At 41.4% G+C, this 23,958-nt stretch overlaps 1 protein-coding gene across 3 annotated transcripts in view; it reads right to left on the minus strand.

Moving 5' to 3' along the window:
• Sec15 (exocyst complex component Sec15) overlaps positions 1–23,958 on the minus strand; it is a 250,812-nt gene that overhangs the window by 215,731 nt on the left and 11,123 nt on the right. For all 3 annotated transcript variants that reach the window (XM_071683731.1, XM_071683732.1, XM_071683733.1), the window contains exons 2-4: positions 18,419–18,584; positions 16,582–16,766; positions 5,949–6,116 (exon numbers count right to left, since the gene is read on the minus strand). In XM_071683731.1, coding sequence (XP_071539832.1) covers positions 5,949–6,116; positions 16,582–16,766; positions 18,419–18,584 — 519 coding nt within the window. The remainder of the gene's footprint in view (positions 1–5,948; positions 6,117–16,581; positions 16,767–18,418; positions 18,585–23,958) is intronic.

Genomic DNA, 23,958 nt, shown 5'->3' on the forward strand with positions numbered 1-23,958 from the left:
CTAGAGAGTGGGTTTAAGTGAATGAAGCCAGTTCTTCATCTGTCCCTAGTGCTACCTTAATAAAGCAGGAAACAGCACAAATGTATGAATAAAAGAAAAAAAGAAAATGTTTAAACAAGAGACATTAGCAAGAAAAAACAGTGCCCATATGTGAACTTCAAAAAGTTATTATTATTTTTGCTCTGTTGCTGTCTCCCGTGTTAGCGAGGTAGCGCAAGGAAACAGATGAAAGAATGACCCAACCCACCCACATACACATGTATATACATACAAGTCCACACATGCAAATATACAAACCTATACAACTCAATGTATACATATATATACACAGAGACATATACATATATACACATGTACATAATTCATACTGTCTGCCTTTATTCATTCCCATCGCCACCTCGCCACACATGGAATAACAACCCCCTCCCCCCTCATGTGAGCGAGGTAGCGTTAGGAAAGGACAACAAAGGCCCCATTCATTCACACTCACGTCTCTAGCTGTCATATAATAATGCACCGAAACCACAGCTCCCTTTCCAAATCCAGGCCCCACAGAACTTTCCATGGTTTACCCCAGACGCTTCACATGCCCTGGTTCAATCCGTTGACAGCACGTCGACCCCGGTATACCACATAGTTCAAATTCACTCTATTCTTTGCATGCCTTTCACCCTCCTGCATGTTCAGGCCCCAATCATTCAAAATCTTTTTTACTCCATCTTTCCACCTCCAATTTGGTCTCCCACTTCTCCTCGTTCCCTCCACCTCTGACACATATTGTCCTCAAACATCTCATTTCCAGCGCATCCATCCTCCTCCGCACAAATCTATCCATAGCCCATGCCTCGCAACCATACAACATTGTTGGAACCACTATTCCTTCAAACATACCCATTTTTGCTTTCCGAGATAATGTTCTCAACTTCCATACATTCTTCAATGCTCCCAGAATTTTCACCCCCTCCCCCACCCTATGATTCACTTCTGCTTCCATGGTTCCATTCGCTGCCAAATCCACTCCCAGATATCTAAAACACTTCACTTCCTCCAGTTTTTCTCCATTCAAACTTACCTCCCAACTGACTTGACCCTCAACCCTAATGAACCTAATAACCTTGCTCTTATTCATATTTACTCTCAACTTTCTTCTTTCACACACTTTACCAAACTCAGTCACCAGCTTCTGCAGTTTCTCACATGAATCAGCCACCAGCGCTGTATCATCAGCGAACAACAACTGACTCACTTCCCAAGCTCTCTCATCCACAACAGACTTCATTTTTGCCCCTCTTTCCAAAACTCGATCAAACCACCTCACACCACACATTGTCCTCAAACATCTCATTTCCAGCACATCCATCCTCCTGCGCACAACTCTATCCATAGCCCACGCCTCGCAACCATACAACATTGTTGGAACGTATTTATTCATTTTATTTTGCTTTGTCGCAGTCTCCCGTGTTTGCATGGTAGCACAAGGAAACAGACAAAAGAAATGGCCCAACCCACCCACATACACATGTATATACACACACGTCCACACACGCAAATATACATACCTATACATCTCAATGTACACATATATATACACACACAGACACATACATATATACCCATGCACACAATTCACACTGTCTGCCTTTATTCATTCCCATCGCCACCTCGCCACACATGGAATACCATCCCCATCCCCCCTCATGTGTGAGGGGTAGCGCTAGGAAGACAACAAAGGCCTCATTCGTTCACACTCAGTCTCTAGCTGTCATGCAATAATGCCCGAAACCACAGCTCCCTTTCCACATCCAAGTCCCACACAGCTTTACATGGTCTACCCCAGACGCTTCACATGCCCTGATTCAATCCTCTGACAGCACGTCAACCCGATATACCACATCGATCCAATTCATTCTATTCCTTGCCCGCCTTTCACCCTCCTGCATGTTCAGGCCCTAATCACTCAAAATCTTTTTCACTCCATCATTCCACCTCCAATTTGGTCTCCCACTTCTCCTCATTCCCTCCACCTCCGACACATATATCCTCTTGGTCAATCTTTCCTCACTCATTCTCTCCACGTGCCCAAACCATTTCAAAACACCCTCTTCTGCTCTCTCAACCACGCTCTTTTTATTTCCACACATCTCTCTTACCCTTACATTACTTACTCGATGAAACCACCTCACACCACACACTGTCCTCATACATCTCATTTCCAGCACATCCACCCTCCTGTGCACAACTCTATCCACAGCCCACACCTCACAACCATACAACATTGTTGGAACCACTATTCCTTCAAACATACCCATTTTTGCTTTGCGAGATAATGTTCTCGACTTCCACACATTCTTCAAGGCTCCCAGGATTTTCGCCCCCTCCCCCACCCTATGATTCACTTCCGCTTCCATGGTTCCATCCGCTGCCAGATCCACTCCCAGATATCTAAAACACTTCACTTCCTCCAGTTTTTCTCCATTTAAACTTACCTCCTAATTGACTTGACCCTCAACCCTACTATACCTAATAACCTTGCTCTTACTCACATTTACTCTTAACTTTCTTCTTTCACACACTTTACCAAACTCAGTCACCAGCTTCTGCAGTTTCTCACATGAATCAGCCACCAGCGCTGTATCATCAGCGAACAACAACTGACTCACTTCCCAAGCTCTCTCATCCACAACAGACTTCATTTTTGCCCCTCTTTCCAAAACTCTTGCATTCACCTCCCTAACAACCCCATCCATAAACAAATTAAACAACCATGGAGACATCACACACCCCTGCCGCAAACCTACATTTACTGAGAACCAATCACTTTCCTCTCTTCCTACACGTACACATGCCTTACATCCTCGATAAAAATTTTTCACTGCTTCTAACAACTTGCCACCCACACCATATATTCTTAATACCTTCCACAGAGCATCTCTATCAACTCTATCATATGCCTTCTCAACAAACTTATACCTCTGTAATTTGAGCACTCACTCTTATCCCCTTTGCCTTTGTACAATGGCACTATGCAAGCATTCCGCCAATCCTCAGGCACCTCACCATGAATCATACATACATTAAATAACCTTACCAACCAGTCAACAATACAGTCACCCCCTCTTTTTATAAATTCCACTGCAATACCATCCAAACCCTCTGCCTTGCCAGCTTTCATCTTCTGCAAAGCTTTTACTACCTCTTCTCTGTTTACCAAATCATTTTCCCTAACCCCTTCACTTTGCATACCACCTCGACCAAAACACCCTATATCTGCCACTCTATCATCAAACACATTCAACAAACCTTCAAAATACTCACTGCATCTCCTTCTCACATCACCACTACTTGTTTTCATCTCCCCATTTGCCCCCTTCACTGAAGTTCCCATTTGTTCCCTCGTCTTATGCACTTTATTTACCTCCTTCCAAAACATCTTTTTGTTCTCCCTAAAATCTAATGATACTCTCTCCCCCAACTCTCATTTGCCCTCTTTTTAACCTCTTGCACCTTTCTCTTGACCTCCTGCCTCTTTCTTTTATACATCTCCCACTCATTTGCATTATTTCCCTGCAAAATCGTCCAAATGCCTCTCTCTTCTCTTTCACTAATAATCTTACTTCTTCATCCCACCACTCACTACCCTTTCTAATCTGCCCATCTCCCACACTTATCATGCTACAAGCATCTTTTGCGCAATCTTCAATAAAGATTCTAATGTCGATATGCACACAAAAGACAAAAAATAATATACTTCCATTCTTTAAATGGAAGATATGATAATGATCTGAATGGTATACAGAGGCTATGTATTCAGGCACTCTAATAACAGAGCTACAAAGAAAGGTCTGAAACACAGCATTTGGATAAGAAAATCTTCCTGAGAAAATGGAACAATCAAATGGCTCAAATGTGATAAAGCAAAGTTCAGCAACACCTGAGAGGCTGGTACACAGGCTGCAACCAACTCATTACAGACACTTTTTGGAAGGTTTCATCTAAAATATTTTCAATTCACGATAGCATAGAATAAGAAATGTATACCATCAACATCTCAAACTTATTCATTTATTATTACACTTTGTCGCTGTCTCCCGAGTTAGCGAGTAGTGCAAGGAAACAGACAAAAGAATGGCCCAACCCACCCACATACACGTATATACATACACATCCAAACACACACATATACATACCTATAAATCTCAACGTATACATATATATACACGCACAGACATATACATATATACAAATGTACATAATTCATACTGTCTGCCCTTATTCCTTCCCGTCGCCACCCCGCCACACATAGAATAACAACCCCCTACCCCCACATGTGCACGAGGTAGCGCTAGGAAAAGACACCAAAGGCCATATTCGTTCACACTCAGTCTCTAGCAGTCATGTATAATGCACCGAAACCACAGCTCCCTTTCCTCATCCAGGCCCCACAGAACTTTCCATGGTTTACCCAAGACGCTTCACATGCCCTGGTTCAATCCATTGATAGCACGTTGACCCCGGTGTACCACATCCTTCCAATTCACTCTATTCCTTGCACGCCTTTCACCCTCCTGCATGTTCAGGCCCTAATCACTCAAAATCTTTTTCACTCCAACTTTCCACCTCCAATTTGGTCTCCCACTTCTCGTTCCTTCCACCTCTGACACATATATCCTCTTTGTCAATCTTTCCACACTCGTTCTCTCCACGTGACCAAACCATTTCAAAACACCCTCTTCTGCTCTCTCAAACACACTCTTTTTATTACCACACATCTCTATTACCCTTTCATTACTTACTCGATCAAACCACCTCACACCACATATTGTCCTCAAACATCTCATTTCCAGCACATCCATCCTCCTCCGCACAACTCTATCTATAGCCCACGCCTCGCGACCAATTATCATTGTTGGAACCACTATTCCTTCAAACATACCCATTTTTGCTTTCCAAGATAACGTTGTCAACTTCTACACATTCTTCAACACTGCCAGAACTTTCGCCCCGTCCCCCACCCTATGATTCACTTCCGCTTCCATGGTTCCATCTGCTGCCAAATGCATTCCCAGATATCTAAAACATTTCACTTCCTCCAGTTTTTCTCCACTCAAACTTACCTCCCAATTGACTTGTCCCTCAACCCTACTCTACCTAATAACCTTGCTCTTATCCACATTCACTCTCAGCTTTCTTCTTTCACACACTTTACCAGTCACCAGCTTCTGCAGTTTCTCATCCGAATCAGCCACCAGCGCTGTATCATCAGTGAACAACAACTGACTCACTTCCCAAGCTCTCTCATCCACAACAGACTGCATACTTGCCCCTCTCTCCAAACTCTTAAATTCACCTCCCTAACAACCCCATCCATAAACAAATTAAACAACCATGGAGACATCACGCACCCCTGCCGCAAATCAACATTCACTGAGAACAAATCACTTTCCTCTCTTCCTACATGTACACATGCTTTACATCCTTGATAAAAACTTTTCACTGCTTCTAACAACTTGCCTCCCACACCATATATTCTATATTCAACTAAAAAGCAAATAATAATGGTATTAACATTAGATTATTTTGGGTGGGATAGTATCATTCTTAGCCCTGCTCAGTTCCACATCCTCTCCAAGTATATATCAAATCAATCTCAAGGAATACCACTCCCAAAATGATATAAACATCTGTTAACATTAAAGTATGCAACATTCCTTGAACAATTTTCTCCACACTAACGAACAAACTATTTGCTCTTCCTCATAAGAGGCAATACTGTATTTCTTAATCTTTTATGTACTCTTATGAAATATAGTCATATAAAGACACAATTCTAATACACAGTTCTAAAACTAATAGGCTGACCAGATTGGTGGCTTCCTATGCCTATTCAAATATTTCTAAGTTTTTAAAAACTAAATTTTAGCTTACTTCAAGAAAGCAATGAAATTTACCTTCTAATAGCTTCAAGGAAGTCTTTGATATCAGACATTGAAGCATGCTTGATGTCCTCTCGTACCCGTGGGATGTTGTCACGCATTTGCTGAGCAAATCGGTAACTGGCCACCCGAGGTAAATATGTGTGTTCTAGCTGTTCTAGAGTTTTTAGAGCTGGATAATACCTGCAAATAAATGCGCATGAAAATTCCCAATTTGAAAGATAATTAGTGAGTTTTGAAGAGTGAAAAATAAAGCTAATCTCTAGGGCAGTGTTCCTGTGAGCTATGAGTGAATCTCTTAGATCTCCAAGGTTTAGAAGCCTCTAACCACATACTTTGTGGTGAGATAAATACCTCGTACCCTTTATTAACCAGCAAAACATAAGTAGCATCACTGACTCGCTCTGGGAGCACTCCCCTTCAACTAGCAGTCACTACCCAGTGATGACATCATCATTACACCAGCTGTCAGGGTGCACCAGGCTGACCACCTCACACTTCCTAGAAAAACAATGTCACATGACCATGGACAGCATCAGTTATGACAGTCTTTTTTGAAAGGCTGGAAACAAAAACAGGGTAATTTGCTTGTAGCATTCACCTGGAAGAGAACATTTTTTCATTAAAACTCAATTTCCTCTCCTCAGTTGGTTTCTTATGTGAACTATATCGAGTCAGAGGGAGAGAAAATCTTAATGAAGAATGAAGATGACCACAAACATTCCAAGAGGTTATGCTGTGGTGCATTAACAATCGTCTGCCTCACAGAGGGTAAGCCCAAAGCCCATAAGATTGAGCTTCAGTGTCTAGACTAAGGTATGGTTTGTAAAGTACTGAGGAATGTCAAAGGCCTCTGTGTAAAACTCCTCTAGAAAAGATTCCTCAAAAAGGATGGCATAAAACAATATATCTATTTATTTATTTTGCTTTGTCGCTGTCTCCCGCGTTACCGAGGTAGCACAAGGAAACTGACGAAAGAATGGCCCAACCCACCCACATACACATGTATATACATACACGTCCACACACGCAAATATACATACCTATACATCTCAATGTACACATATAATATACACACACAGACATATACATATATACAAATATACATAATTCATACTGTCTGCCTTTATTTATTCCCATCATCACCTCGCCACACATGAAATAACAACCACCTCCCCCCTCATGTGTGCGAGGTAGCGCTAGGAAAAGACAACAAAGGCCCCATTCATTCACACTCACTCTCTAGCTGTCATGTAATAATGCACCGAAACCACAGCTCCCTTTCCACATCCAGGCCCCACAGAACTTTCCATAGTTTACCCCAGACGCTTCACATGCCATGGTTCAATCCACTGACAGCACGTCGACCCCGGTATACCACATCGTTCCAATTCACTCTATTCCTTGCACGCCTTTCACTCTCCTACTCTTAACTTTCTTCTTTCACACACTTTACCAAACTCAGTCACCAGCTTCTGCAGTTTCTCACATGAATCAGCCACCAGCACTGTATCATCAGCGAACAGCAACAGACTATCAAGTCCTTTGAGGCTGTTTGTGATACTGAAAGAAACAAAAAAGATTTGTAGGTCTGTGAAGTAAAAACAGAAAGGCAGACAGATGTTTCAAGAAGAAAAACATCTAAATTTTATGGAGGCACAGATAATGTCAGTTCAGGACTTAAAGAAAATACTTACTAATAAAGCCTATTTTCAAATGTATCTCTGGTAATGCTTTCAACAACTCTAACTGGTAAATCATTTCATATGTTTAACAATCCCATTGAAGAAAATAATAACTCCTTAATTCGAGGTGAAATGTTTGCTCATAACTAAAAGTGAAATCAGATAAATTTAGCCGTCTGTAGCTTGTCATATCATCAAAGCCTTTGAAAATTATGAATACCTGTATGAAATCATCTCTGAATCTTTTCTTCTCAAAGTCAAGTATTGTTAAGTTGTTTAGTCATATCTCTTAGGATTTGTTTCTCAGTATGGGAATCTTCTTGATGGCTCACTGCTGTACTCTCTCCATTCTGTTCGTCTTTTTTCAAAGAGGGTGACCAAAACTGTACACAATACTTACAGTGGGGATACCAATGATTAGCAAATAATGAGGATAATTCTCCTGGGTTAAATTAGAAAGCTCTATCTTTAAATCAAAGAATTTTGTTTGCAAAATTACTACCATGAACAACTTACTAGCTCTAGATCACCGGAAGTTATTCCACCAAAGTCATTTTCCTCAATAGTTTTTGTAGCTCTACAGAATCTATACAGCAGCTTGATTAATGTTTTCACTAGCAATCTGGAAAACTTTACACTTACTGATACTAAAATTCATTTGCCATCTATGAGTCTAGTCCTCAGTTTCTCTGTCAGTTTAAAACTGTAGATTCAATTCTGTTGCAGATTTAATTTTCCACTTATCATAGACTGTACATCTCCAAAACAGAATTCAAATACAGAAGAAAGAAAGATATATATACATATATATAAATACATATAGATAGAGTTGTGCGGAGGAGGGTGGATGTGTTGGAAAGGAGATGTTTCAGGACAATATGTGGTGTGAGGTGGTTTGATCGAGTAAGTAATGAGAGGGTAAGAGAGATGTGTGGTACTAAAAAAGAGTGTGGTTGAGAGAGCAGGAGAGGGTGTTTTGAAATTGTTTGGTCACATGGAGAGAATGAATGAGGAAAGATTGACAAAGATGATATATGTGTCAGAGGTGGAGGGAACAAGGAGAAGTGGGAGACCAAATTCAAGGTGAAAAGATGGAGTGAAAAAGATTTTGAGCGATTGGGGCCTGAACATGCAGGAGCGTGAAAGGCATGCAAAGAATAGAGTGAATTAGAATGATGTGGTATACCGGGGTCGATGTGCTGTCAATGGATTGAACCAGGACATGTGAAGCGTCTGGGGTAAACCCTGGAAAGTTTTGTGGGGCATGGATGTGGAAAGGGAGCCGTGGTTTTGGTGCATTATACATACTTGCCCCTCAGCTAGAGACTGAGTGTGAATGAATGTGGCCTTTGTTGATTTTTTCCTAGCGCTACCTCGCGCGCATGCGGGGGAAGGGGGTTGTCATTTCATGTGTGGCGGGGTGGCAATAGGAATGAATAAAGGCAGTATGAATTATGTACATGTGTATATATGTATATGTCTGTGTATGTATATATATGTAAACATTGAAATGTATAGGTATGTATATGTGAGTGTGTGGACGTATATGTATATACATGTGTATGTGGGTGGGTTAGGCTATTCTTTTGTCTGTTTCCTTGCACTACCTCACCAACACGGGAGACAGCGACAAAGCATAATAAATAAATGAATATAAAAAAAGATGTTTTGGAAGGAGGTAAATAAAGTGCGTAAGATAAGAGAAGAAATGGGAACATCGGTGAAGGGGGCAAATGGGGAGTTAATAACAAGTAGTGAAGTGAGAGGAAGATAGAGTGAGTATTTTGAAGGTTTGTTGAATGTGTTTGATGATAGAGTGGCAGATATAGGGTGTTTTGTTCGAGGTGGTGTGCGAGGTGAGAGGATCAGGGAGAATGATTTGGTAAACAGAGAAGAGGTAGTGAAAGTTTTGTGGAAGATGGAAGCTGGCAAAGCTGCAGGTTTGGATGGCATTGCTGTCGAATTTATTAAAAAAGGGGGTGACTGTTGTTGACTGGCTGGTGAGGATATTCAATTTATGAATGGTTCATGGTGAAGTGCCTGAGGATTGGCAGAGTGCATGCATAGTGCCATTGTACAAAGGCAAATGGGATAAAGGTGAGAGTTCAAATTACAGAGGTAAAAGTTCATTGAGTATTCCTGGTAAATTATATGGGAGGGTATTGACTGAGAAGGTGAGGGCATGTACAGAGCATCAGATTGGGGAAGAGCAGTGTGGTTTCAGAAGTGGTAGAGGATGTGTGGATCAGGTTTATGCTTTGAAGAATGTATGTGAGAAATACTTAGAAAGATAGATGGATTTGTATGCAGCATTTATGGATCTGGAGAAGGCATATGATAGAGTGATAAAGATGCTCTGTGGAAGGTATAAAAAATATATGGTGTGGGAGGTAAGGTGCTAGAAGCAGTAAAAAGTTTTTATCGAGGATGTAGGGCATGTGTACGAGTGGGAAGAGACGAAAATGATAGGTTCTCAGTGAATGTTGGTTTGCGGTAGGGGTGCATGATGTCTCAATGGTTGTTTGTTTATGGATGGGGTTGTTAGGGAGGTGAATGCAAAAGTTTTGGAGAGAGGGACAAGTATGCAGTCTGTGGTGGATGAGAGGGCTTGGGAAATGAGTCAGTTGTTGTTTGTTGATGATACAGCAATGGTGGCTGATTCGGGTGAGAAACTGCAGAAGCTGGTGGCTGAGTTTGGTAAAGTGTGTGAGAGAAGAAAGCTGATAGTAAATGTGAATAAGAGCAAGGTTATTAGGTTCTGTAGGGTTGAAGGACAAGTAAATTTGGAGGTAAGTTTGAATGGAGAAAAACTGGAGGAAGTGAAGTGTTTTAGACACCTGGGAGTGGATTTAGTAGCGGATGGAACCATGGAAGTGGAAGTAAGTCACAGGGTGGGTTAGGGGGCGGAGGTTCTGGGAGCGTTAAAGAATGTGTGGAAGGCAAGAACGTTATCTTGGAGAGAAAAAATGGGTATGTTTGAAGGAATAGTAGTTCCAACAATGTAATATGGTTGTGAGGCATGGGCTACAGATAGGGTTGTGCAGAGGAGGGTGGATGTGTTGAAAATAAGATGCTTGAGGACAATATGTGGCATGAGGGGGTTTGATCGAGTAAGTAATGAAAGTGTAAGAGAGATGTGTGGTAATAAAAAGAGTGTGGCTGAGACAGCAGAAGAGGATGTATTGAAATGGCTTGGTCACATGGAGAGAACGAGTGTGGAAAGATTGACAAAGAGGATATGTGTGTCAGAGGTGAAGGGAAAGAGGAGAAGTGGTAGACCAAATTGGAGGTGGAAGGATGGAGTGAAAAAGATTTTGAATGATCAGGGCCTGAACATACAGGAGGGTGAAAGGCTTGCAAGGAATAGAGTGAATTGGAATGATGTAGTATACCGAGGTGGATGTGCTGTCAGTGGATTGAACCAGGGCATGTAAAGCATCTGGGGTAAACCATGGAAAGTTTTTTGGGGGCTGGATGTGGAAAGGGAGTTGTGGTTTCGGGGGATTACACATGACAGCTTAAGACTGAGTGTGAACGCATGTGGCCTTTGTTGTCTTCTTCTAGCACTACCTTGCATGCACTCGGGGGAGGGGGGTGTCATTTCACATGTCAGGGGGTGGCGACGAGAATGGGTGAAGGAAGCATGTATGAATATTTACATGTGTATATATGTGTATGTCTGTGTTTGTATATGTATGTATACATTGAAATGTATAGGTATGTATATGTGCATGTGTGGGCATTTATGTATATACATGTGTATGCGGATGGGTTGGGTCATTCTTTCGTCTGTTTCCTTGCGCTACCTCGCTAACGAGGGAGATGGTGACAAAGTCTAATAAGTAATAAAGAGATAATGTATATGTATGTATGTGTGCATATTTTTTTTTTTTTCTTTTTGCTTTGTCGCTGTCTCCCGCGTTTGCGAGGTAGCGCAAGGAAACAGACGAAAGAAATGGCCCAACCCACCCCCATACACATGTATATACATACGTCCACACACGCAAATATACATACCTACACAGCTTTCCATGGTTTACCCCAGACGCTTCACATGCCTTGATTCAATCCACTGACAGCACGTCAACCCCGGTATACCACATCGCTCCAATTCACTCTATTCCTTGCCCTCCTTTCACCCTCCTGCATGTTCAGGCCCGATCACACAAAATCTTTTTCACTCCATCTTTCCACCTCCAATTTGGTCTCCCTCTTCTCCTCGTTCCCTCCACCTCCGACACATATATCCTCTTGGTCAATCTTTCCTCATTCATTCTCTCCATGTGACCAAACCATTTCAAAACACCCTCTTCTGCTCTCTCAACCACGCTCTTTTTATTTCCACACATCTCTCTTACCCTTACGTTACTTACTCGATCAAACCACCTCACATTGTCCTCAAACATCTAATTTCCAGCACATCCATCCTCCTGCACACAACTCTATCCATAGCCCACGCCTCGCAGCCATACAACATTGTTGGAACCACTATTCCTTCAAACATACCCATTTTTGCTTTCCGAGATAATGTTCTCGACTTCCACACATTCTTCAAGGCCCCCAGAATTTTCGCCCCCTCCCCCACCCTATGATCCACTTCCGCTTCCATGGTTCCATCCGCTGCCAGATCCACTCCCAGATATCTAAAACACTTTACTTCCTCCAGTTTTTCTCCATTCAAACTTACCTCCCAATTGACTTGACCCTCAACCCTACTGTACCTAATAACCTTGCTCTTATTCACATTTACTCTTAACTTTCTTCTTTCACACACTTTACCAAACTCAGTCACCAGCTTCTGCAGTTTCTCACATGAATCAGCCACCAGCGCTGTATCATCAGCGAACAACAACTGACTCACTTCCCAAGCTCTCTCATCCCCAACAGACTTCATCCTTGCCCCTCTTTCCAAAACTCTTGCATTCACCTCCCTAACAACCCCATCCATAAACAAATTAAACAACCATGGAGACATCACACACCCCTGCCGCAAACCTACATTCACTGAGAACCAATCACTTTCCTCTCTTCCTACACATACACATGCCTACATATGATGATATGTATATGTATGTATATGTGTGTGTGTATGGACATCTATGTATATATATGTGTATATGAGTGGATGGGCCATTTTTTCTTACATCTGTTTCCTGACACTACCTCGCTGATGCAGGAAACAGTGATTAAGCATAATAGATAATGAATAAATATAACATGTATGTATGTATGCATGTATGTATGTATGTATGTATGTATGTATGTATGTATGTATGATGTATGTATGTATATTCATGATTCCCGGCACAGCCTCGCAGATGTGGGAAACGGCAATCAGTTATGAGTATCTGTATCTATATATATTTTTATTTTATCATACTTTGTCGCTGTCTCCTGCATTAGCGAGGTAGCACAAGGAAACAGATGAAAGAATGGCCCAACCCACCCAAATACACAGGTAGCTGTCTTTTCTTTCTGTCTCATCTGCTTGAGGTATACTGGAATTTTATCCACAAACATACAAAATCTCCTTGTCACTCATAACACCTGACAACACTTTAACTCATACAGTTCATTCTTCATAATTCCAGATTTTCTTGGTGAGCGGTGTGTTAGCCTTGCATTTTCGCAAATGGGTAGGAACATTTAAGCCAGAGCATTAGATAGAAACATTAGGTAGATGTACTAGATAGAAACATAGGCAGAAGCATTAGGTAGAAGTAGCCGGCAGGATAACTACATAGGCACCTCTGCCAGTGGCCTGCTAAGGGTGAGGCACTAAAGGCTAAGAAGCAGAAATGCAGTTCACTAGTTACAGAGACTATTGCTGTGGCCACCCACTTGAGGAAGTTTCAGGAGGGAACTGGCATCATATATATATATATATAAAACTTAGAAAAAAAAAATTGAAGAACAATAAAAATTCTGATCAGTCTTTAATGTTAACTTCTGTTATCCTGAACATCATAATTCAGGAATTTTTAGATGAAAATCAGACCTTTCTTAGCTGATCAGTGTAGACAAGACCCCAGAAAAAATTCTACTTGTAGTTAGAAATCTAAAAAATGCCTCTGCCTGCCTTGGGTGATGCTGTTACTTGCTGGCAAATGATTACTCAAAGCAGTAATTGTCCACTGTTGCCATATGGCATTTGAAACTCCTTTTTTCTGTGTGCAAAACTCATTTCATTTGCCTTTTTCTTGGAGAACATATTTGAAAAATCTTTTTTTATATATATATATTTTTTTTTTGCTTTGTAGCTGTCTCCTGCGTTTGCGAGGTAGCGCAAGGAAACAGACGAAAGAAATGGCCTAACCCACCCCCATACACATGTATATACATACGTCCACACACGCAAATATACATACCTACACAGCTTTCCATGCTTTACCCCAGACGCTTCACATGCCCTGATTCAATCCACTGACAGCACGTCAACCCCGGTATACCACATCGATCCAATTCACTCTATTCCTTGCCCTCCTTTCACCCTCCTGCATGTTCAGGCCCCGATCACACAAAATCTTTTTCACTCCATCTTTCCACCTCCAATTTGGTCTCCCACTTCCCCTCGTTCCCTCCACCTCCGACACATATATCCTCTTGGTCAATCTTTCCTCACTCATTCTCTCCATGTGCCCAAACCATTTCAAAACACCCTCTTCTGCTCTCTCAACCACGCTCTTTTTATTTCCACACATCTCTCTTACCCTTACGTTACTTACTCGATCAAACCACCTCACACCACACATTGTCCTCAAACATCTCATTTCCAGCACATCCATCCTCCTGCGCACAACTCTATCCATAGCCCACGCCTCGCAGCCATACAACATTGTTGGAACCACTATTCCTTCAAACATACCCATTTTTGCTTTCCAAGATAATGTTCTCGACTTCCACACATTCTTCAAGGCCCCCAGAATTTTTGCCCCCTCCCCCACCCTATGATCCACTTCCGCTTCCATGGTTCCATCCGCTGCCAGATCCACTCCCAGATATCTAAAACACTTTACTTCCTCCAGATTTTCTCCATTCAAACTTACCTCCCAATTGACTTGACCCTCAACCCTACTGTACCTAATAACCTTGCTCTTATTCACATTTACTCTTAACTTTCTTCTTTCACACACTTTACCAAACTCAGTCACCAGCTTCTGCAGTTTCTCATATGAATCAGCCACCAGCACTGCATCATCAGCGAACAACAACTGACTCATTTCCCAAGCTCTCTCATCCCCAACAGACTTCATACTTGCCCCTCTTTCCAAAACTCTTGCATTCACCTCCCTAACAACCCCATCCATAAACAAATTAAACAACCATGGAGACATCACACACCCCTGCTGCAAACCTACATTCACTGAGAACCAATCACTTTCCTCTCTTCCTACACGTACACATGCCTTACATCCTCGATAAAAACTTTTCACTGCTTCTAACAACTTGCCTCCCACACCATATATTCTTAATACCTTCCACAGAGAATCTCTATCAACTCTATCATATGCCTTCTCCAGATCCATAAATGCTACATACAAATCCATTTGCTTTTCTAAGTATTTCTCACATACATTCTTCAAAGCAAACACCTGATCCACACATCCTCTACCACTTCTGAAACCACACTGCTCTTCCCCAATCTGATGCTCTGTACATGCCTTCACCCTCTCAATCAATACCCTCCCATATAATTTACCAGGAATACTCAACAAACTTATACCTCTGTAATTTGAGCACTCACTCTTATCCCCTTTGCCTTTGTACAATGGCACTATGCACGATTTCCACCAATCCTCAGGCACCTCACCATGAGTCATACATACATTAAATAACCTTACCAACCAGTCAATAATACAGTCACCCCCTTTTTTAATAAATTCCACTGCAATACCATCCAAACCTGCTGCCTTGCCGGCTTTCATCTTCCACAAAGCTTTCACTACCTCTTCTCTGTTTACCAAATCATTTTCCCTAACCCTCTCACTTTGCACACCACCTCGACCAAAACACCCTATATCTGCCACTCTATCATCAAACTCATTCAACAAACCTTCAAAATACTAACTCCATCTCCTTCTCACATCACCACTACTTGTTATCACCTCCCCATTTGCGCCCTTCACTGAAGTTCCCATTTGCTCCCTTGTCTTACGCACTTTATTTACCCCCTTTTTTATATATTTGTAAAAATAAAGGTGTAGGTTTACTAGACTTGCCTGTTCATGGTTATGCTGAGTGAAAAGGCACTTTAGCAAGGCTGTATCATTAGGAGTACAGTCTCGTCAAAGAACTCACTCTAAAGGAGTCCAAATGTTCCTGCAACTGGAAGTAGCCTAGCCTTGGGGAGTAGGAACATTCAGAAAGGACCTAGTTAACACTATGACTCTTTCACAGAAATTGGTCATGGGGCAATAATACAAAACTACATAAATAATATCTACCAAAATTACCAGGAAAATAGATGGGCTAAGAAATTATCAAAAATATTTACTACATACATTACATTGAAATCAGAGCATGCATCATATGATTTGCTAGATGCAGTTTAATAGAGGACAACAAAGGTGGTACCTGAAATAATGAAGCTAAATAATAGAGAAAGGACAGTGACCTATATGTCAGAATTTTCCCCATGTTGGAAGAGAGACAGAAGGGAAAAGATAAGATTATCACCTACAAGATTTGAAAGCCATCTTAATTAGGCATTTGAAACAGGCTAGAAGCTAAAAAAAAAAAAAAAAGAGAAAAGATGTGAAAAAGATCTATTGTAACAGAGGTGGATGGATGGAGTAGGCTGATGAAGAAACATAAAAAGCTGAAAAAATGGAGCCCAAAGAATATAAAAGCCCCTCTCTGTGGTCCACAAATAATCACACATACATGAACAAAAACATAACACAGCATTCTCCCTATTTCTTCAGGATCTTTTACAGTATCCTTCACCATACTCTAGAACCCACCTCTTCTCCTGCATCTGTTTTTGTAGTTTGGAATATGTGGTCAGGACTGGCAAACATAATGTTAGTGCATCTATAGCTGCACAGATGTTTGACTGAACTTTCCGTGTTTTAATCAACTCCTCACTTTTGGAGAGAAGTTGCTTGGCTGATTCTTGTGCTTCATCATCTATTCTTACAACTTCCATCTGGTGTGAAAATAAGAAAAAATATATAGATGCTACCATGAAAATCTTTGAAAAATATGTAAGACACAATTTGTGTGCAATCTTCCAGTCCCCATAAATATGCAAGAGGGTAACATACCTCCAAAGCATATCAGATGGCTAAAATACATCAAGTTATTTTGGAATAACACTTCTTGAAGGAACAACATATTTACATTATACAGTAAAAAACTACTCTTTCATATAAGAACAGCCTGAGAGAGACACACCAACCAATGAATTATTTAAAACAGATCGACAACAAAAAGACAACATAGTGAACTTCCTTATCATAAATAGTGATGCTTTAGGTTGCAACATAAAGAGAAAGTCTGTTACATAACACAGAGAAAAATAAAATCACTTAAAGGCTTTCAAAACATTAATAGCAGAGGAACTGCGGTTAAAAATGAAAATAATCCATACGATTACTTTTTTTTTTTTTTCAATTTTCCAAAAGAAGGAACAGAGGGGGCCAGGTGAGGATATTCCAAAAAAGGCCCAGTCCTCTGTTCCTAACGCTACCTTGCTAATGCGAGAAATGGCGAATAGTTTAAAAGAAAGAAGAGATTACTTTTTGAAAAATAGAAAAGGGCATCTGTGATTTTCTGGAAAAACAAAGTATCTTTTTGAAAAATACAAAAAGGATATCTGTGATTTTATGGAAAAACAAATTGAAGTTAATAAGCTTAGAAGTGGACAGAAACATGATGGTTAGAGAGTGCATGTGAATAGAGAAAACCTGGAGGAAGTGGTGTTCCACATAAATACAGCAGATTGGGTAGCAAATGGAAACAATGGAACTGATGCACTGGAAGGGTTAGCACTTTCCTGTTCACCCAAATCAGTGTAAGGCTCACTTCCTCTCACTCATTCCCATAACTCCTTATTCAGCACAAATGCCATCCATTCCTTTACACTAGTCCTCACACTCACTTCATACTTTACCTCTAGTACTATTCTTCTGTCTTTCCCTTGAGCTTTGTTTTACTCAGAACCAGTACATCCATGTTCCTCTCCTAAAACATATCATCTGTCTCTCCCTTCTCATTCTGCATAACATTCATGCACATTCAGATACTCCTGACTTGGCCTTCAAGGAGGATGAGCACTTCCTGCTTGATTCCTTCTATTCCACCTTTTAGAAAGTAAACACAAGGAGAGGGCATCCAGCACACCACTTCTATCCTTTTTAGTTCCCAACAACACACAGGATATACAGGGGCAGTAACATTTCTAACCTATCTCTTAGGAAAATAATATGAAATGTCTATTTTTAGGGAGAACAAATTAAGGGAAAAATTCACTATGCAAATTATGATGTTACATATATCTAAGATGCCAAAACTCTATCATTAACACTCCATTCCCAATTCAGTAGGGTGATTCAGCTTCACAAAGCCTCATCACTCTAGCCCCACCTTCACTACTTTTTACATCAACCCATGCACAAAAAAAACTCAGAAAGTAAACTATAAAACTTTAGATGCACATATATAAAACAATCCTAATACTACAATCTACATATACGATTCCACTACATTTGTAAACAAAAACTAAAGTTAAAACATATGCATTACTAATACAATGCAACATTAAAAAGTTCCCCTTATTATTAAGATGCATTACAATACCTTAAGTTTGTTTGCCTGTGATCTGACTTGCAGAAGCTCCCGGATGGAGTCAATGAATCCCTGGTAGTGATGATTACACATGCGTTCAATATCTCTGTCATGATTTCGGATCCTCGTATCCAGCCGTTCCATGAATTTGCCATGTTCATCGCCATCATATATGGTCCTACAATTAGTTACAATGTACATAAAGTAATGTATGTATATGTTTAATGTCTAACAATAATTACAAAAAATACAAGATTTGGCTCATAAGCCATTTTTTTCCTAAGCCTACATAGGTTAAGCTGAGGACATGCACTTGAGATTATCTTTAAGAGTCTTTCTGGAGAAATCAATACAAAAGCCCTGAAAAACTGCAAATGACAAGATATTAGTAGTTATCAAATGAAAGATTTGTTACACACAAAATATATTCTTTTCACAATTCTTTCTTGTTTCCCAAGCAATGAGGTAGTTCCAGGAACAGACAGAGAGTGGACTCATTTACTTACATGCAATCCACAGCTGCTTTGTTTAACGTACTGAAACAAGAGCCCCAAATCCACTATTAAGCTCTTTGGACCATTCCATGGTTTCCCCTGACCACTTCATATGCCTTGGTTTGGCCTATTGACAGAATGTATACCCCTTTTGCATCAAATTAATCCAATCTGCTCTATACCATGCACACCTCACACCCTCTAGCATGTTCAGGCTCCAACCAATTAAAACATCTTTCACTACTTCCTTCCAACTCCTCCTCAGCTTCCTTCTTTTCCTTGTTCTCATGCCACATATTGACCTCAAACATTAAATTTCCAACAAATCCATCTTCCTCCACTAGGGACCATGCCTCACATCTATACAACACCATCATGACTATTTTACCATCTAACATACCCATCTTTGTTCTCACAGATAGTGACCTCTCCTTCCATACACTCCACAACATACTCAAGATCTTAATCCCCTCAACCATGCTACGGCTTCAGCTCCCATGGTTCCTGTCCCTGCTATGTTCACTCCCAGGTATCCAATCTAATACACTCCACTTTCTCCAGGTTATCCCTAATTAAACTGACACTAAATGAATTCTCTCTCTTCCATGTTATTTTCATGTCATACTTTATCATATCATTATGCATTTTACTAAAACATTCATAATGAATTGTATTATGTATGATATGTTCACATCTACATGTTGTTTGTTTCTGTCACTTGCTGGGTCTAGGCTCCAATCACACATAAAGTTGTTCAGAACTACTGTTCACATACGGTTGAAACTGCCAAATGAGTTGGGATGTTTCTGTCACTTGCTGGGTCTAGGCTCCAATCACACATAAAGTTGTTCAGAACTACTGTTCACATACGGTTGAAACTGCCAAATGAGTTGGGATGACGCCAGGATGGCTGGATGAGGTACCCTGAGCAGCATGGAAAGATCACTTAAATGTATTCTAAAGAATAAATCCAACTAAAACACCCCAATAGACTGCCCAATAGACTGACCTTGACTGGTGGCAATGGTAATAAAACAAGAAAGATGGCAGACATTAACACTAACAACAACTCTGCCACAGGAGATTCCTCTCCCATTAACTTTCAGCAATAACACCTCTCCCGCTGTGTTCAGAGCCTTCGCCAAGTACTAAAACTTCTATAAGGATGCAAACATCATGCAGGGGGTGGACACTGGGAGCAACCCAGAGTACAGAGCCATATCTTTATAGTTACAAATACAAGGGATGATGGAGACAAGTGCAGCAGAATCCATTGCTAAATGCAGTTTGGTGGGAAAGTTATGGTAAAATCTTGAAGCCAATGAGATCAAGATTTATGACTGCTGATACCATTAAAGTTCAAATTTTGAGATTTAAGGAAGCCACCTAATTTCAAAGTGAGGAGCTGAGTAACTCCAAGACAAAGCTACAGCAACCAAAGGGTGGTGCATTTGCTGTGGAACATAGTGGCATAGTGTATAACAGGTACTTTGGTGGTTCGTGGATGAAAAAAGAGATAAATATGTGAGGTTGCAGATAATTAGAGAAAAGTGGATGGAGATGAGTAAGGCAATGAAATCATATGAAGAAGTAATCAAGTTTGAGGAAAATTTTCTGTAAACAAAGCAAGCAATTACTGCAACAAGTTTAGTGAAGGACAAAAGAGAACAACAGGGGGTGGTATCACTGCACAAGTCATGACTGGACAGCTTGACATTACACAGGAATGCTAAGTTAATGATTACAGAAACAAATGGCATTAATTCAGTCAGCCAACTGTACCCACTCTAAGGTGGCCCAGGCTGTCCCTTTTCAAAACACCTGGGGCAGGGGGTGACAACTGCAAGCAATCACCTGCAACATGGCACTACAGTGCTATTACTGCTCACAGGTACATCCTGGAGGCTGAGTTACATGCTACAAAAGGCAAAGAGAGAACCCTGACTGAAAACCATAAACCCTTTTGAGGGGGTGGATTTTCAATAAAGTTAGACATATACCCAGGTGGTGAACAAACACAGAAGAGGAACTCAAATAATGTGAGGGAGAGTACTACCAACAAGGACAATGTGAGGGATAGTACTACCAACAAGGACAATGTGAGGGATAGTACTACCAACAAGGACAATGTGAGGAGAGTACTACCAACAAGGACAATGTGAGGGATAGTACTACCAACAAGGACAATGTGAGGGATAGTACTACCAACAAGGACAATGTGAAGGAGAGTACTACCAACAAGGACAATGTGAGGGATAGTACTACCAACAAGGACAATGTGAGGGATAGTACTACCAACAAGGACAATGTGAAGGAGAGTACTACCAACAAGGACAATGTGAGGGATAGTACTACCAACAAGGACAATGTGAGGGATAGTACTACCAACAAGGACAATGTGAAGGAGAGTACTACCAACAAGGACAATGTGAGGGAGAGTACTACCAACAAGGACAATGTGAGGGAAGTACTACCAACAACGACAATGTGAGGGGAAAGTAATACCAACAAGAACAATGTGAGGGAGAGCACTACCAACAAGGACAATGTGAGGGAGAGTACTACCAACAAGGACAATGTGAGGGGAAAGTACTACCAACAAGGACAATGTGAGGGAGAGCACTACCAACAAGGACAATGTGAGGGAGAGTACTACCAACAAGGGCAATGTGAGGGGAGTACTACTAACAAGGACAATGTGAGGGAGAGTACTACCAACAAGGACAATGTGAGGGAGAGTACTACCAACAAGGACAATGTGAGGGAGAGTACTACCAACAAGGACAATGTGAGGGAGAGTACTACCAACAAGGACAATGTGAGGGAAAGTACTACCAACAAGGACAATGTGAGGGGAGTACTAACAACAAGGACAATGTGAGGGAGAGTACTACCAACAAGGACAATGTGAGGGAGAGTACTACCAACAAGGACAATGTGAGGGAGAGTACTACCAACAAGGACAATGTGAGGGGAAAGTACTACCAACAAGGACAATGTGAGGGAGAGCACTACCAACAAGGACAATGTGAGGGAGAGTACTACCAACAAGGGCAATGTGAGGGGAGTACTACTAACAAGGACAATGTGAGGGAGAGTACTACCAACAAGGACAATGTGAGGGAGAGTACTACCAACAAGGACAATGTGAGGGAGAGTACTACCAACAAGGACAATGTGAGGGAGAGTACTACCAACAAGGACAATGTGAGGGAAAGTACTACCAACAAGGACAATGTGAGGGGAGTACTAACAACAAGGACAATGTGAGGGAGAGTACTACCAACAAGGACAATGTGAGGGAGAGTACTACCAACAAGGACAATGTGAGGGGAGTACTAACAACAAGGACAATGTGAGCGAGAGTACTACCAACAAGGACAATGTGAGGGAGAGTACTACCAACAAGGACAATGTGAGGGAGAGTACTACCAACAAGGACAATGTGAGGGATAGTACTACCAACAAGGACAATGTGAGCGAGAGTACTACCAACAAGGACAATGTGAGGGAGAGTACTACCAACAGGGACAATGTGAGGGAGAGTACTACCAACAAGGACAATGTGAGGGGAGTACTAACAACAAGGACAATGTGAGCGAGAGTACTACCAACAAGGACAATGTGAGGGGAGTACTAACAACAAGGACAATGTGAGGGAGAGTACTACCAACAAGGACAATGAGAGGGAGAGTACTACCAACAAGGACAGTATGAGGGGAAAGTACTACCAACAAGGACAATGTGAGGGAGAGTACTACCAACAAGGACAATGTGAGGGAAAGTACTACCAACAACGACAATGTGAGGAGAGTACTACCAACAAGGACAATGTGAGGGAAAGTACTACCAACAAGGACAATGTGAGGGAGAGTACTACCAACAAGGACAATGTGAGGGAGAGCACTACCAACAAGAACAATGTGAGGGAGAGTACTACCAACAAGGGCAATGTGAGGGGAGTACTACTAACAAGGACAATGTCAGGGAGAGTACTACCAACAAGGACAATGTGAGGGAGAGTACTACCAACAAGGACAATGTGAGGGAGAGTACTACCAACAAGGACAATGTGAGGGGAGTACTAACAACAAGGACAATGTGAGCGAGAGTACTACCAACAAGGACAATGTGAGGGGAGTACTAACAACAAGGACAATGTGAGGGAGAGTACTACCAACAAGGACAATGAGAGGGAGAGTACTACCAACAAGGACAGTATGAGGGGAAAGTACTACCAACAAGGACAATGTGAGGGAGAGTACTACCAACAAGGACAATGTGAGGGAAAGTACTACCAACAAGGACAATGTGAGGGAGAGTACTACCAACAAGGAAAATGTGAGGGACAGTACTACCAACAAGGACAATGTGAGGGAGAGTACTACCAACAAGGACAATGTGAGGGAGAGTACTACCAACAAGGACAATGTGAGGGAGAGTACTACCAACAAGGACAATGTGAGGGAGAGTACTACCAACAAGGATAATGTGAGGGAGAGTACTACCAACAAGGACAATGTGAGGGAGAGTACTACCAACAAGGACAATGTGAGGGAGACTACTACCAACAAGGACAATGTGAGGGAGAGTACTACCAACAAGGATAATGTGAGGGAGAGTACTACCAACAAGGACAATGTGAGGGAGAGTACTACCAACAAGGACAATGTGAGGGAGAGTACTACCAACAAGGAAAATGTGAGGGAGAGTACTACCAACAAGGATAATGTGAGGGAGAGCACTATGCACAAGGACACAGGTCTTCAAAGAAGTATAGTTGTGATGGTGTACACATGACACAGCTCAGCCTGAGGAGATTCTGCCAGAACAACTTAACCCTCTATTGTCGCATGTCCCTAACCATGTACAGCAACAGCAGAAGGACTTTTGGGTTATGGAGGATGGTGGAATTAACTCTTTTTTGGTAAGCAATGAAGCATCAATTATGAAGCTGAGAAAAGAACTCTTACTATGTATTGAGTATGTATAGAGTATGTGAGGGAAAGATTCCATTACTGGGGAAGTGTTCCTTAGCACTGAGTTGTGAGGAAAAAA

The sequence above is a fragment of the Panulirus ornatus genome, chromosome 37 (genome assembly GCF_036320965.1).
Source record: "Panulirus ornatus isolate Po-2019 chromosome 37, ASM3632096v1, whole genome shotgun sequence".
Classification (NCBI taxonomy): Eukaryota; Metazoa; Arthropoda; class Malacostraca; order Decapoda; family Palinuridae; genus Panulirus; species Panulirus ornatus.